General features: G+C 39.6%; 1 protein-coding gene across 1 annotated transcript; it reads right to left on the reverse strand.

Annotated features, from left to right (window-relative positions):
* Positions 1–1,478: 1,478 nt before the first annotated feature.
* On the reverse strand, positions 1,479–2,435 carry LOC131639306 (uncharacterized). The gene has a single exon (XM_058909808.1). The coding sequence runs from the start codon at positions 2,433–2,435 to the stop codon at positions 1,479–1,481; it is 957 nt and encodes a 318-aa protein (XP_058765791.1).
* Positions 2,436–17,473: the final 15,038 nt, after the last annotated feature.

Below are 17,473 nucleotides of genomic sequence, written 5' to 3' on the forward strand. Positions count from 1 at the left end.
CCGAGTAATTGCTTTATGGGTTGTTCGGTGTGCACGACTATGGTGTGTGCTAAGCAGTGGTGTCTCAATCTTCTGGCCACAGTGATCAGTGCGAGCGCGACTTTCTCGATCTGCTGGTACCTAACCTCGGGGCCTTGAAGCGCTTTGTTCGTGAAGTAGATGCGCCTCTGGCCCTCTTGGGTTTCTCTGAAGAGGGTCGCGTTGACAGCTTCGGCGATGACGACAAGGTAGAGGTAGTGGATTTTCCCGTTCTCAGGCCTCGAGAGGAAAGGTGGGCTCGAGAGGGCTCGTTTGAGGTAGGAGAGGGCGTGCTCGCATTTGTCTGTCCACTCGAAAGCGGTTTCCTTACATAGGAGTTTGAAGAGTGAGAGGGCATGTTGGGCTGATTTGGCCACGAACCTGGATAGTGAAGTGAGCATGCCGTTTAGGGATTGGATGGATATCTTCGAGTTCGGCATTGGGAAATCGGAAAAGGCTCTGCACTTGTCTGGGTTCGCTTCGATTCCTCTTTCTGTTAGATAGGAACCGAGAAATTTTCCCGCTCGGACCCCGAAGGTGCATTTTTCGGAATTAAACCTCATCTTGCACTTTCGGGCCTGTTCGAAGACTTTTTTGAGGTGGACGACATGATCGGTTTCCTCTTGGGATTTGACGATCATATCGTCCTTGTAGACTTCGAGCATATCTCCGATTTCCACCCGGAATACTTTGTTCATCATTCGTTGGTACGTTGCTCCGGCATTTTTCAGGCCGAAGGGCATTACGTTATAGTAGTAGTTGCCCGATTCAGTCATGAAAGTCGTGTATTTTTCATCCGTTTTAGACATGGGTATTTGGTTGTACCCGGAATACGCGTCCATAAACGTTAGTAATTTAAAACCCGCGGAGTTATCGACTAATTTATCTATGTTAGGTAGGGGATAAGCGTCTTTTGGGCAAGCCCTATTAAGATCGGTGTAGTCAATGCACATGCGCCATTTTCCATTAGCTTTCTTTACAAGTACAACATTAGAGAGCCAAGTAGTATGCTTGGCTTCTGATATGAATTTAGCCTCTAAGAGGTCCCTAACAGCTAATTTGGCTGCAGCCGTTTTCTCAAGGGACTGCTTTCTTCTCCTTTGGGCGATGGCCTTGCACGTGGGATCAATCATCAGGTGGTGACATGCTACTTCCGGGTCGAGGCTGGGCATCTCAGCCGTGCTCCAGGCGAACATGTCGACATTCTTCCTGAGACAGGCCTTGAGATGTCTACTGGCCAGTTCGGGCAGGTCCGTCCCGATTTTGACTCCTCTGGTCGGATCATCACCGAGGGTTATCAACTCGAAATCACCGTTGGGGATCGGACGCAGACCCTCCTCTGGTGTCTTCGTGTCTGTTTTCCCCTCGGATTCTTTACAGAAGCGGCTGTCCAGGTCGATGGTGTCGATGCGGGGCATAGATTTTTCGAGCTCGGGACCTGCGTTAGTTGCTGCTTTGTTCTAAGCGGCCGCTTTTATAGAACTGAGGCCCTTGGCGGAGGCTTCGAAACACCTTCTGGCCGCTTCGATGTCTCCGTTGAGCGTTGCGACTTGCCCTTTCGCCGTGTAGTATTTGAGTTTGAGATGCACGGTTGAGGGGACGGCGATCAGTTCGGCCAGCGTCGGACGTCTCAAGATGCATTGGTAGATCGGGGGGCAATCGATGACTAGGAACTGGACTTTGATGGCCCTCGCGGTTTCCGCCGACCCAATCGAAACGATAAGCTCGACGAATCCCCACGGTTTCGTCATAGTGCCATTGAAACCTTGTAGATCTGAGCCTATGTAAGGGGAGAGGTGTATGTCGTTCACCTGCAACGTTTTGAATAGCTGAGAGTACATAATGTCTACCGAGCTCCCTTGATCGACCAATATGCGGCGCACGTCAAAGTTGGCCATTCGAGCCCGGATAAGGAGGGGAATGGTCGCGTTGGGTGCTCCGCTCGGTAGTTCTTCCCTGTAGAATGATATGGGGGATGAGCCGCCCTTGGCGAGGTCGAGAGTAGCGACTTTGCTTGAATTTTCTGAAATTAGCTCGTCGAACTTCCGTTTTACGGATCCGATGGTGAGTTTGCTGAATCCTCCTCCGGAGATGACCATAGCAGAAGGGAAGAATTCCCATGGGCAGTGAGGAGAGGGGGTGGAGGATACCCTAGCCCAGTCGGGGAGGTAAAATTTCTCCGGTCTGGTGATACTCATATACACTTGCATGGCGGGCGTATCTTCTGCTGGTTTTTCCTTGACGACTGGATTGGCTTCCTTGGCGGCCTCTTGCTTCTTCGCGTACTGCTTCAGGTGTCCTTCTCGGATTAATATTTCTATCGCGTTTTTCAAGTGAATGCAGTCTTCGGTGTTATGCCCGTGGCCTTTGTGGAAACGGCAAACCTTTGACTTGTCGACGTTTGGTCGCGCGGGCATGGACTTCGGGAAATGGACCTTGCCTGTCTGAAACTCGGCGTTCGCGCACTCGTTTAAGATGCATTCCCTGGATGCATTCAGTGGGGTGTACTCCCGGAATTTTCATGTTGGTGCTTTTTAGTCTTTAGGGTCCCGACCCTTATCTTCTTTCTTCTTTTCGGATCCCCGGCGAGGATCGTCTTGACGGGCACCTTTAGTATTCTCTTCCTGTTTGGATTTGCGGACCACGTGAGCGGCTTCTTTTTCTTCGTATTGTATGTATGCTTGGGCCATGAGGAAGAATTCGTCCAGAGTGGCGGGGGTCTCGATCCTGACGGCTTTGGCGAAATCTGAACGTGGTCGAAGACCCCGTTCGAGTAAGAACTTCTTCATGTGGGCGGTTGTGGACACCTGCACGGTCTCTTTGTTGAACCGTTCGATGTAGGCCCGGAGGGATTCGTCTTTCCCTTGTATGATGGCTTTTAGGGAGGCTTCCGACTCGGGTGTCTTCGGGAGGCCGTGAAGTGCATGGAGAAAAGCTTTCCGAGCACTTTCCATGATGTGATGGATTCATAGGGCAAACTCTTGTACCAGGTTATAGCTCATTTGCGTAGAGTGGTCGGGAATAACCAGCACTTGATTACGCCCGGCACCCCTCTGTAATCCAGGAGGGCGTCGATGTACTCGATGTGTTCGTTTGGGTCAGTTGTCCCGTCGTATGTGCCTAGTGGCGGGGGCTTTTCAAGACCGGCCTGTAAGGGTGCCTCCAAGATTGCGTGGGACAGAGGGCTCTGGTGCTCTTCCTCCTCGTCGCTGGCGGAAGGAATGGTGGACCGGCTGTGACTCCTCTTGTGTCGCATGCGGTTGTCGCCGTGCTTCGCGGGAGGTGACTTGGATCTTCTTTTCGGTCGAGGAGAGACTGAACGGTGTCAGGAGCGGTGGTCGCCTGACCCTTTCTTTGAAATGGACCCGCGTTTTCCCTGGGGGGGGGGGGGAACGAGGGCGTTTCTTGGGGACCGAGTCGCGATGGGAGCGTGATTTGTGGCCGGGGGGAGTCTTTGAGCGACGCTTCTACTCGAGTGCTCCGATCTTGTCGTTCTGCTACTGGATGAGGGCGTTTGTCTGCGGAAGGGCGGCCAGAACGGAGGCCATAGTATGGTTCTGGGGAGTTGGACCCTTGGAAGAGAAAGGGTTCTCCAGAACCTCTTCGTGGCTGTCTTTGCCGCTGGTATCTCCGAGGTGATGGACAGTATCATTGCGGAAATCCTTCGGGGAAGGAGACGCCGTGAGGCCGTCCCGAGGGACGGTATTTATGGGTGGAGGAATGACGACATAGATATTGTTCTTATTGATCATTGTAGCGTCCAGAGAAGAGGAGTCTTCGTTGTTGCTAGCCATGAATGATGGTTGAACTAGAGCTTTGGTTTCTGAATTCTTGCAGAGGATAAGAATGAATCAAGAAGTGCAAGAAAAGGAAACGGGGAGCTCAGATTTCCCACAGACGGTGCCACTGATCTTACCGAGTAGATCAAATGGCCAGCAACGGTGAAGGCTTGGAATCCGGAGCGGTTGGAAGGGAAAAAAATGGTTGTACCTGCAAGGTACTCCGATGCCATAGTAAGTGCTTGAACAACAAGGTACAACAAAGTGAGAGATTTTGGATAAATAAAAGATTACCTTGCCCTCTAGGGCTAGAGGGCTATTTATAGGATCATCCTATGCGGAGAAAGCTCCAACTTCTCAGGACCCGTGCGAAGCGTTAGGCTGGAAATATGCGAGCAAGCTGTTACCGAGCACGAGGCTTCTGTGTGCCCGGTTAGGTTTGATATTTTCCCGGAGCTGGCCGGGGAATGCTGTAGCGCACGTGGGCCAGCGTGCCTTGGGCCAAAGAGTGGGTTGGTCCAATTTAGATAATTGGGCCGGTATAGAACAAATTCCTTTTGATTTTTATGTGATTTCATCTTAATGATCCATTAGAGGAATGACAAAAATTAAAGCCTTTACACAATGGATCTATCAAGACTTACACCCACTAATCAAAAAGAAAATAGATGGAGAGAAGAAAATATCACAAAATATAGTAAAAGACAGCAACAAATATTAAAAGAAAATAAAATCAAATGAAGAAAATAAAAAACGGATTTTAAATGGTCAAACATTAAGAACTTATTGATGAAATACTTAAAGAGTATCATAATACCAAATAAATTTCCAACAAGACCATTATAAAATTATAAAACCTAATTAAGATTTTAGAAAAAGGTTTGGTAATTTTCAGAAACATAAAACTATTTAAAAATGAACAAAAACGATTAATTAATTGAAATTTATTGATGAAAAACACAAAGGGTATCATAACACCAAATAAAAATCTCAAAAAAGAATCAGAGGTCAAATAAAAGTTAACAAGTGTAGACAAAATATTACATAATTTTTAAAGATCAAAAAACAATTTTAAACTGATTAAAATAAAGGTAACAAAGAAAAAATAAAGAAAAATAGTAAAACCAAAAATAAAAATATGGAAAAATATCCATCAGAAAGAGAAAAGGAAAAGAAAATTTTAGCAAAAACAATGGTATTATTTGGAATTAAAATGAAAGAGATATTAATTTTAGAAGTTAAATAAAATAAACAAAAGAAAATAAAAAAATGTGGACCATCAGATAATGTCAAAACGCGATAGTAAGATGATCCAAGGGAGCAAACACGATGTGCATATCATGGACTCTCTCAAAAATTTCAACATATTCCTTTAGATGCTCTACCATCCTCTTCTTAACGTCTTGATCAAGCTGTGCTCCAATCTTGATTTCCTTCTTATCCTCATCGGAACCCAAGTTAACAACTTCTAACAGCTCTTATATGGCTTAATGGTGTCTTCCTTGTGTTCAAGCAACCGGGAAATCTCATCAGAATACACTCTTCATCTTCTTCCGCCTCATACACAGGATATTCAAAGTTGGGAGAGGATGAAGGGCCATTATTTTCAACGGTTTTATTGATTAATCTGCACATATGATTTATTTTTGAATTTAGGAATGAATGTATGCAAACATGTAACTATGCAGATTATTAACAACTATTTTAATGGGTCTTTTATGTTACCATTTTTCCTGAAAAAGCAAAATAGTAAAAGTACATATATGTGGGAATAAAATGACTTTTATTGATGATTTTAATATTTAAAACAAACAAGAAAGCCCTAACAATGTCACTTCCACCTTGGGCAGAGTGAAAGGATTTTTTAAAGAAATAAAAATAAATTACATTGAAACATGAGTACACTCGGGAACATCCACAGAGATCCAAATTTTGATAATCTTTCTGTTTACTGTGGAAATTGGTAAACAACCGCTGGTCCTCCCAAAGCCTTAAAATTAAGGGTTACTTGCAAGATCGACCAGTTGATCTTAAGACCATGTGCTAAAGTTTGGAATTGTATCTGTTTTGTCGAAGTGTCTGCCTAAGAAACGATTTTCTAAGGCTGATAACAAAAACAATGTTTTTCCACACTGAATGCTAGATCTGACCGACAGGTGACTCGTGACCGACGGTACAAACCTAGACCTAAGGGTTTTTGGTAAGAGTATGAACGTTCTAGCCTTGACCTTCTGGGGTGACTCGTGACCACCGGACATCGTCGACTTAGAGGTTGTTTTTGATCGTAACAACCAGTTTCAGCCTACTTGGTTGAAACAAAAATTAAAAGACAAAGAAAATGCTAGTGAAAGAACACAACATAAGTAAAAGCTTTGAAACATACTGTCATACCCCAAAATTTTCCCACCATATTTCTTCAAATGCTCAAAGATATACAAGAAGAAAGCATGCAACCTCTCTCCTAAATAACAACCTCTAAATTAGGGTTTCCGATTTAATCAAGGAATTTGAACTTCTGATACCTCAAGTGGATTCCATGGTCTCTCATATGATTCAAAGGATTCTCACCTCAAGTGTCAATCTCTGATTCTTAAGATTGCTCACTCAGTGGCCCAAACGATCAATAATCGACTAGTTGACCTAACAGTCAAACTATGGTCAAACCACAGTCAAAATTTCTGATTTTTGGACCAACATAATAATTATGAAGTATCATCCATCATTTGTGTTAGAACAAGAATTGTTCTGATCAATAATCTTAGTTTTGATGATAACAATGTATATGAATTTTGCTCAAGATAATGTGGTACTCTAATCCTATGCAATTTCCTTTTCAGGAAATATATAAAGAGTATGCACAAATCAGCGCTAAGAAGCTTTGACTCAGAAGGTTCAGTATGCAACTTCAGCACATGGTCTGGCAAGACATCAGAAGATGGTCAAGCAGAATCAGAACATGGTCTATTAGAAGCATCAGAAGAACTTGAGTTCAGAAGCAGAAGCACTGAAGTCATGGAATCACGCTCAGAAGCATATCACGATCAGAAGATCAGAAGATGCTCTGCACCAAGCTGTTTGTACTCTGATGATATTCAACGTAGTATTTACAAAGAACAAATCAGAATCAAGTACTAGATGGCAAGCTACGCTGACTGACAAAAGGAACGTTAGAAGCTATTAACTGCAACGCCAGTAGTCACAGCAAACGCAAGGCTCGAGGTAGTTGACAAAAGAGTGAAACATTAAATGCAATGCTGTACGGAATACGCAAAGCATTAAATGCTCCCAACGGTCATCTTCTCAAAACGCCTAAAAATATGAAGTTCTGATGAGAAGCAAGGTTACAAATTTTGGACGCACTTTGAACGAATTCTGAACTATCTCTGATACTATCTTGCTGTTCACTTCAAAAGCTATCAAACTTCATCTTCAACCTCACTACATTACTGTTGTAATACTTTAGTGAGTCTAAGCTTAAATCTGTAAGAGAAATATCACAGTTTGTGATTATCGCTTTTAAGAAGCAATTGTAATACTCTTAGAATTTGTTTACATTAAATTGTAAAGGACTAGAGTGGTCGAGTTGTGATCAGTATACTCTAGAGAAGTCTTAGAAGGTCTCTAAGCAGTTGTTCCTAGAGTGATCGGGTTGTGATCAGTATACTCTAGAGAAGTCTTAGAAGGTCTCTAAGCAGTTGTTCCTAGAGTGATCAAGTTGTGATCAGAAGACTCTTGAAGACTTAGAAGTTGTCTAAGTGGAAAACCATTGTAATCTCGTGTGATTAGTGGATTAAATCCTCAGTTGAGGTAAATCACCTTGTATAGGGTGGATTGGAGTAGTTTAGTTAACAACGAACCAGGATAAAAATACTTGTGCAAATTATTTTTATCTTACGAGTTTACAAAATCACCTTCAATTGGTATCAGAGCGCCGGTTCTAAGGTGCAAACACTTAACCGTGTTTAGAAAAAGATTCAGAAAGAGAAAAACGCTGAGATGGCTGGTACTGAGCAAATACCTCCACCATCTACATCTGGCTCTACTGAGCAATACAATGGTAATGGTAACAATGGTTACACTAGACCACCAGTATTCGATGGTGAAAACTTTGAATATTGGAAAGATAAACTGGAAAGTTACTTTCTTGGTCTGGATGCTGATCTATGGGATCTTCTGTTGGATGGTTACAAACATCCTGTTAAAACTACTGGTGTAAGGCTCACAAGAAGCGAAATGACTGATGATCAAAAGAAATAATTCAAAAATCATCACAAATGCAGGACTGTTTTGCTGAATGCTATCTCTCATGCTGAGTATGAGAAGATATCTAACAGGGAAACGGCTCATGACATATATGAGTCCTTGAAAATGACTCATGAAGGAAATGCTCAATTCAAGGAGACCAAAGCTCTTGCACTAATCCAGAAGTACGAAGCCTTCAAGATGAAGGATGATGAAGACATTGAGAAGATGTTTTCAAGATTTCAAACTCTGACTGCTAGATTAAGAGTTCTGGACAAAGGCTACACCAAGGCTGAACATGTAAAGAAGATCATCAGAAGCTTTCCCAGAAGATGGGGCCCAATGGTGACTGCATTCAAGATTGCGAAGAATCTGAATGAAGTTTCTTTGAAAGAGCTGATCAGTGCCCTGAGGAGTCATGAGATTGAACTTGACGCAAATGAACCTCAAAAGAAAGGTAAGTCTATTTCATTAAAATCTAATTTTAAAAAATGCACTAACGCTTTTCAGGCTGAAGAAGAAGATTCTGAAGAATCAGAATCAGAAGAAGAAGAAGATGAACTGTCCATGATTTCCAGAAGAGTCAATCAACTATGGAAAAGCAAGCAAAGGAGGTTCAGGAGCTTCAAAAGCTCAAAGAAGCCTGAAAGAGGAGAATCTTCTGGAGGCAGAAGAAATGACAAGAAAAAGGTCGTGTGCTATGAATGCAATGAGCCAGGACACTTCAAAAGTGAGTGCCCAAAACTTCAGAAGGAAAATCCCAAGAAGAAATTTCATAAGAAGAAAGGTCTTATGGCAACATGGGATGATTCAGAATCAGAATCAGACTCTGAAGATGAGCAGGCAAATCTGGCACTAATGGCCACAATGGATGACGGATCAGAATCTACATCAGAATCAGATTCTGAAGAGGTATTTTCTGAACTATCTAGAGAAGAGTTAGTTTCCAGTCTAACAGAACTTCTGGAAATCAAGTCTCAGATTAGTATCAAATACAAGAAGCTGAAAAAGCTATTTGAATTTGAAACTAAGAAGCTTGAAGTGGAGAATTCTGAACTGAAGGAAAAAGTTTTAAATTTATCCAAAAATACTGGGTCTCCTTCTGTCTCTGAAAAATCTACTCCAAGTCTGAACAATATTCTGAAAGAATATGACTTAAGTTTCAGAAAGTTTTTATCTAGAAGTATTGGCAGAAGTCAACTTGCTTCTATGATATATGCTATGTCAGGAAACAAAAGAGCTGGCATTGGTTATGAGGGTGAAATCCCATACAAGCTTGAATCTGTGGATGATATGAAAATATCATACAAGCCTCTGTATAACCAATTTAAATTTGGCCACTCCCATGATATTAGGCACACATCACATGCTCAAAGCTTTCACATAACACACACCAAGAAGCATGTTACAAAACCTAAGAAATATCATGGAACTCAGAACATAAACTATCATTCTGTTCCTCCTATTTCATATAATGCTAAACCCAAGTTCAATCAGAACTTGAGGAAAACTAACAAGAAAGGACCCAAGAAGATGTGGGTACCTAAGGAAAAGATTATTCCTATTGCAGATATCCTTGGCTGCAAAGTGTAAATACAAGCTTCTCAAGCATAGTTTGTTTTGATGAAGACAATATGGACATCAAGCTTCCATAAAAGGATGTGCAAAAAGTATTTCAAGTCTTAAGCAAGAAACACATCATTTCAAAGTCTTGAAGAAACAATAAAGATTCAAGGATCGAGCTAAAACGGAAAAGGTACAAACAATACTCACTTTGACATATAATTGTTCACAAATATATTTTCATGCATATCATAAACATACTACAAAGTATCATCCTTCAAAAGATCATTTAAAACCTTTTTCAAAGTTAAAATTCAAAATAAAGGTTTTAGGAACCGGGTTGTCCCTATGGGGGAACCGGTTCCCAGCATTCTCAGTTTTCAGCATTCTGTGGTTTACTATGGGGAACCGGGTTGTCCCTAGGTGGGAACCGGTTCCTCAATTCAAAATTTGAATTTTTCTGCTGTAACGTTCAGCAGGAACCGGGTTGTCCCAGGCAGGAACCGGTTCCTACTGAACCAGTGTGTTTTTCCATTGCATGATTTCATTCAAACGAATTTGTTTTCATACCACTTAATCATTGCATTGCTTCATGGAAAAATAACCATTCAAAGAGGTGTTTAGCACATTATAAATACTACATCTTTCATAATCATTAATCACCTTCTTCATTAACAATTCATAACTTTCATAAATCTTCATCTTTCAATATTTCCAAGTGTTCATCAAATTCTTACTTTCAAGTGAAACTTTCTATACACACTTTCATTGAGAAATTCATTCAAAGTTTCATGCATACATTGTGAACACTTATATCCATTTTGAGAATTGTTTATTTGAAGAAGAAGATCAATTCAAGATTGATAGTGCTATACAAACTTCATCTAAATCTCTTGTAAAAATTCAAAGAAAATTATTTCCTTACTATCCAGGATTGTTGGAAGTAAGTGGTGTGTTTGAAGAGGATTGTTCTTCATCCACATTAGTGTTGATTGATTTTAAAGGTGTTAAGAACCTTTGATCACCCTATAGGTTAGATAGTAGGCATAGGCTTGTACAATAATTCTAACTATAGTGAAATCTCTTTCGTGTTTGAAAGGGGACTGGAGTACTCTCGGATTGTGAGGGGAACCAGTATATATCGTTGTGTTCTTTATCTTTTCGCTTTTACCGCTTTCATCACCATTACCAAGAAAAAGATAAAAACCATCAAAAGCCTTCAAACACTTAACCGAAAATCAGTAAAGACTTTCTCATAAAACCGATTAATTTTTGAAAACCTAATTCACCCCTCCTCTTAGGCATATCTGATACTTACATTTGGCATCAGAGCAAGTTATAGGTAACTTGTTCCTAAAGATCCAGAATGGCTTCCGCAAATCAAAATCCGGTTTTCAGAGATGGTGGTTCTAACAACAAGCCTCCATTGTTTTGTGGTGAATACTTTGACTTTTGGAAAATCCGAATGAAGGCTCATCTAGAAGCACAAGGAGAAGAAGTATGGGAGGCTGTCCTACAAGGTCCTCATGTTCCTGTAACTGTCGTTAATGGTGTTGGATCGGATAAACCTAAATCGTCATGGGATGATAACGATAGAAAGAGGGTTCTTGGTGACAAAAAGGAGGTCAATCTCCTTCAAGGTGCTCTTAGTATGGATGAATTTTTCTGAGTATCGGCATGTACAACATCAAAGGAAATATGGGATACTCTTGTAGAAACTCATGAAGGTACCACTGAAGTTAAAAGATCAAGATTGAATACTTTAAGTCAAGAGTACGAACTATTTAGAATGAAGCCCGGAGAAACCATTCTCGATTTGCAAAAACGATTCGTACATTTGACAAATCACTTGAAGGCACTTGGTAAGACTCTTACTACCGAAGAACTTAATCTTAAAGTACTCAGATCTTTGACAAGGGAGTGGCAACCAAAAGTGACGGCAATATCCGAAAAGAAAAATTTATCAAAATTTACTTCCGCAACACTATTTGGAAAACTTCAAGAATATGAGACGGAACTTGGAAGATTGGAAAAGCATGAGAACTTAGAGAAGAAATCCAAAGGCATTGAATTAAAGGTAGATTCAAAAGAAAGCAAAATGAAAGATGCATCGGATGAAGATGAAAATTTCTTGCTTCTTGTAAAAAGGTTAGGCAAATTTTTTGGTAATAAAAATAATATTGATAATACTAACTATGTCAAAAGAAAGAAATTCTCAACGCATGAGGATAAAGAAGCATCCACTTCATCACAAGAAGTTACATGCTATGAATGTGGAAAACAAGGACACATAAAGCCGGAATGTCCAAAGCTTTCGAAGAAGAATGGATTCAAAGGCAAAAAGGAGTTCAAAAATAAAAAGGCCTACATAGCATGGGAAGATAATGAAGTAAGTTCCTCATCAGACTCCGATAGTGACGAAAGTGCAAACCTAGCACTAATGGCATCACACCACTCCGACGATGAAGAAGGCGAGGTTAGTTATGATGATTCTCTTTTTGATAATGGTGCACAAGGTGCAATAGATGAATTATTAAAAGAATGCAAAATTCTCTATAAAACTATCTCATCTCAAAAGAAAATCATACTATCTTTAGAAGAGAAAGTTAAGATAAGTGAAGTAGAACATAAAGATGACAAAGAAAAAATGATTAGTGTTCAAGAAGATAATGTTGCATGCAAGAACTCTGAATCACTTTCCTTCCAAATTGTCCAATTAAAACGTGTTTTAGAAAGATATGAAAAAGGGCAAATTGGATTGGAAAATGTTCTTTGCACACAAAGATACTCCAATGATAAGAGCGGACTTGGTTTCTCTAAATTTGATAAACCAACATCCAACAAGACTATCTTTGTCAAGGCTAGTAACCAACCAATTCAAGAGAAAGTGATCAAGCCTAAAGTAATGCAACATTATCCTAAAAAGAAGAACTTTGTTAAGAATAAATCTTATCCTCCTAGATATAGAAGTAACTTTGAACCTACTTGTTTTTATTGTGGTATTATTGGTCACACACCCAATGCTTGTTATGTAAGGAACTTTAGTGTTCCTAGTGGACATTATGTATGGGTGAAGAAAGGAACTAACTATGATGGACCCAAAGCCATTTGGGTACCTAACAAAACTTAATTTGTTTTGTAGGCATGCTTGAAGACCACCTCAAACCTATGGTATCTAGATAGTGGTTGTTCAAAGCATATGACGGGTGACCTAAACCAATTTTTAGATCTAAGGTTAAAGGCCAAGGGCTTTGTCACTTATGGAGACAACAATAAGGGAAGAATCCTTGGCAAAGGCAAAGTTGGTGCACCACCTTTCACATCCATTGAAGATGTTCTTTATGTTGAAGTACTAAAGCATAATCTTCTAAGCATTAGCCAACTTTGTGACAAAGGCTTCAAGATCAAATTCACCAAAGAGGAATGCTTGATCATCGATGAAGTCACCAATGAGGTAAAACTCAAAGGTACAAGAATTAATAACATTTTTATGATTTCTTTAAATGATTTATCTTTGAAAGTAAAATGTCTTTTGGTAAATAATAATGAATCATGGCTATGGCATAAAAGAGCAGCCCATATTCATATGGATCATTTAAATAAGTTAACCAAACATGATCTTGTTATTGGCTTACCTAAGATAAAGTTTGTCAAAGATAAATTATGTGATGCATGTCAAAAGGGAAAGCAAACCAAATCTTCTTTCAAACCAAAGAATGTAGTAACTACAACAAGACCACTTCAATTATTGCATATGGATTTATTTGGTCCATCAAGGACAAGAAGCTTCGGAGGTAATGTATACGCCTTAGTTATTGTTGATGATTATTCTAGATATTCTTGGACTTTGTTTCTTGTGCAGAAAAGTGATGCTTTTAATGCCTTTAAGAAGTATGCAAAACAAATCCAAAATGAAAAATCATTAAAGATTGTATCCATAAGAAGTGATCATGGTGGAGAGTTTCAAAATGCATCATTTGATGAATTTTGTGAAGAACATGGTATCTCTCATAATTTTTCAGCACCAAGAACTCCACAACAAAATGGAGTAGTTGAAAGGAAAAATAGGTTTCTAGTTGAACTTGCAAGAACAATGCTTAGTGATGCAAATCTTCCTAAATACTTTTGGGCGGACGCGGTTAGTACGGCATGTTATGTTGGAAATCGAGTAATCATTAGACCTATCTTAAAAAAGACTCCATATGAACTCTTCAAAGGAAGAAAGCCAAACATTGCTCACTTTCACATTTTTGGATGCAAGTGCTTTGTTCTCAACAATGACAAAGACAATCTTGGTAAGTTTGATAAGAAATCCGACGAAGGTATATTTCTTGGTTATTCTCTTTCTAGTAAAGCATATAGAATTTATAATAAAAGAACGTTAACTATTGAAGAATCCATGCATGTATCTTTTGATGAAACTAACACCTCCAAGGAGGAAATAGTTGTTTGTGATGATGATGATCCTTTAGATTTACCCCCGGAAGAACTTTCAAATGATACAATTGTGAAGGCACCGGAAGTTCAACAAGAAAGTGTTCAACAAGAGGATGTACAACAAGAATCAAACACCAATGATCTACCAAAAGAATGGAGAACTCATAGAGATCATCATATTGATAAAGTTATTGGTGATATTAGCCAAGGAGTTGCAACAAGATTAAATCTCAAAGATGCTTGCTTACACATGGCTTTTGTTTCTCAAATTGAACCTTCCAAAGTTGATGAAGCCTTAGGAGATGATCAATGGATAAATGCGATGCAAGAAGAATTAAATCAATTCGAGAGAAATCAAGTTTGGGAACTTGTCCCTAGACCAAGTAATAAACACATCATAGGTACCCGATGGGTGTTTAAGAACAAACTTGATGAGAATGGTATAATTGTTCGAAACAAAGCAAGATTGGTGGCCAAAGGTTATAATCAAGAAGAAGGCATCGACTTTGAAGAAACATTTGCTCCGGTTGCAAGGTTAGAAGCAATTCGTCTCTTACTTGCTTATGCATGTTCATTAAATTTTCAGCTTTATCAAACGGACGTCAAGAATCCAAGAATCCTTCACGAATCTTTCACATGTCTTTAAGTTGAGAATGGCTCTTTATGGATTAAAGCAAACACCTAGAGCATGGTATGATAGACTTAGCAATTTTTTGTGTGAAAAAGGTTTCGAAAAGGGTAAGGTTGATAAAACTTTGTTTATTAAGAAAATCAAAAATAACACTTTATTGGTTCAAGTCTATGTTGATGATATCATTTTTGGATCGACTAACAAAGAAATGTGTGAGGAATTCTCATTGATGATGCAAGGAGAATTCGAGATGTCTATGATGGGAAAGATGAACTACTTTCTTGGACTACAAATTAAGCAACTCAATGATGGAATCTTTATCAATCAATCTAAATATTGTAAAGAACTATTGAGAAAGTTTGATATGGACAATTGTAAAGCAATGAATACTCCAATGGGCTCCGGTACATATGTTGATCAAGATGAATCCGGTACTCCAATTGATATTACCAAGTATCGAGGTATGATTAGTTCTTTATTGTATTTGACGGCAAGCCGTCCTGACATACTGTTTAGTGTTTGTATTTGTGCTCGCTTTCAAGCAAATCCAAAGGAATCACATCTTATGGCGATTAAAAGGATCATGAAGTATCTCAAAGGAACGACAAACGTTGGCTTATGGTATCCTAAAGGTAGTGTTTGCAATTTAATTGGTTATTCTGACGCGGATTATGCAGGATGTAAAACTGATCGTAAAAGCACAAATGGTACTTGTCACATTCTTGGAAATGCATTAGTATCATGGGCTTGTAAAAAACAAGCATGTGTTGCTCTTAGTACGGCCGAAGCGGAATACATAGCAGCAGGTAGTTGTTGTGCACAAATTCTTTGGCTTAAGCAACAACTTCGTGACTACGGACTTGATCTCGGATGCATTCCTCTTCGATGCGACAATACAAGTGCTATAAATATCACAAAGAATCCGGTCATGCATTAAAGAACCAAACACATAGACATTCGACATCATTTTCTTCGCGATCATGTGCTTAAAGGAGATGTTGAAGTCACTTTTGTAGATACTCATAATCAAGTTGCGGATATCTTCACCAAGCCTCTCCCAAAAGAATCATTTTACAAAATTCGACGAGAGCTTGGAATTTTAGATGAAGGTGATGTTTAAATTCGTTCGTCTTTATCATAAATCAAAGGTACACGTTTCTAACATTTTATGTGTTAAAATGTGCTTTATAAATGTTCATATATTATATCTTGGTATTTATAAATGATATGTATGCTTTAAATTTCATAAAATTAAAGATTTTGGACTTTTTTAGTCCAGGAACCGGTTCCCATGTGGGACGAACCGGTTCCTCATAGTAATTTCCAGAGGCGTTGTATTTATGTGCTTCAGGAACCGGTTCCTATGTAGGGACGAACCGGTTCCCACATACTTTTTCCAGATTTTTTTCTTTTTTGGCTGTTACGCATTTGTGTGGTTATTTTTTTTATTTTACTCATTTTCTTTTATCTATTTATTTTACTTCAATATATATTATATCACTTCACACCACACATTTATTCTCTTTTACTCTCATTCACTCACATTTACTCTCATTCAACATTCATCTTCATCTTCTTCAAACCTTCCACCTCCATTGTCAACCAAATTAAAAGCTCCATAACTCTCAAAATTAAAACACCCACTACCTCAAAACTCTATATAATCCTCCATTCTTACACATATCTCACTCAAATCCTCCTCCACTCACCAAATCCGAAAATCCCAACTTAAACCCTAACTCTCAACTCCTTTCAACAATGGCACCCAAAGTTTCAAGAAGTGCAAAGGGAAAGAATAAGATTGGAGAGACAAGTGAAGATCCTCAAGAGTTCCAACCAACTGTCAAGAGTCGGAGACTCACATTCAACATTCGTAGTCGGAAACTCCTTCCGGCTAAGTACGGTAAACTTCATGATTTCCCAACTCATAGCTTTAATTTAAATGCTAGGTTAGCTAATGCCGGTGTTGCAAATTTTTTGAGTGATCATGGAGACTATTACCCGGAATTGGTTAGGGAATTTTACCATAACCTTAAGATAGTGACCAATGATTTTGATGAGTTCACTTTGGTATCCGAAGTTTCAAGAAAAGAGATTTGCTTAGATGTTGAGGAGTTTGGGAAACTATTAGGAATTCCATATGAGGGTTTAGTGCTCCTTCAAGGTAACATTCCGGAGGATTGGCAACCGTATAGTAAGATTGATGTTTTTGTGGATATGTGCCGACCAACTCAACGCGACACAGTTCGCCAACAGCTTGCTACCAAGTTTAACATGTTCGGTTCAAGCTTATCGGTGAGTGATAGGATGCTCCATCTTATCATAGCTTATGTTTTATTTCCAAAGAATTCTAACCATTCCAGGGTCAATGAGTTCGAGTTGATGGTTTTGCTTGCTCTAAGACGTGGCATTGAAGTCAATTGGGCGCTTTCAATTATGCGCCACATGCAGCTCATGGCTTCCCTTAAAGGAGGCTTACCTTATGCAAGGGCCATCTCTCATATTGTTCGGAATGCTGGTGTTCTCCTCCAAAGGGAACCGAAGAAAAATATGGATGAACAAGAGTGTGCTATCACCACCGCTACCGCTCTTAAAAATACAGGAATTGTTACGGATCGTGAAGGTAGATTTTTCTACAAAGTTGATTTCGAACCGGCCGTGCCTCAAATCCCTCAACCTCCCGAAGGTGGATACACAATGGAGATGATGTTTGAGAAGCTTTGCTCCCTTCAAACATCTATTGATAACAACAAGCGGGAGAACAACTATGAGCATAACCTTATGAGAAGACAAATGCGGGAAA

The sequence above is a fragment of the Vicia villosa genome, unplaced genomic scaffold, assembly GCF_029867415.1.
Source record: "Vicia villosa cultivar HV-30 ecotype Madison, WI unplaced genomic scaffold, Vvil1.0 ctg.002587F_1_1, whole genome shotgun sequence".
Classification (NCBI taxonomy): domain Eukaryota; kingdom Viridiplantae; phylum Streptophyta; class Magnoliopsida; order Fabales; family Fabaceae; genus Vicia; species Vicia villosa.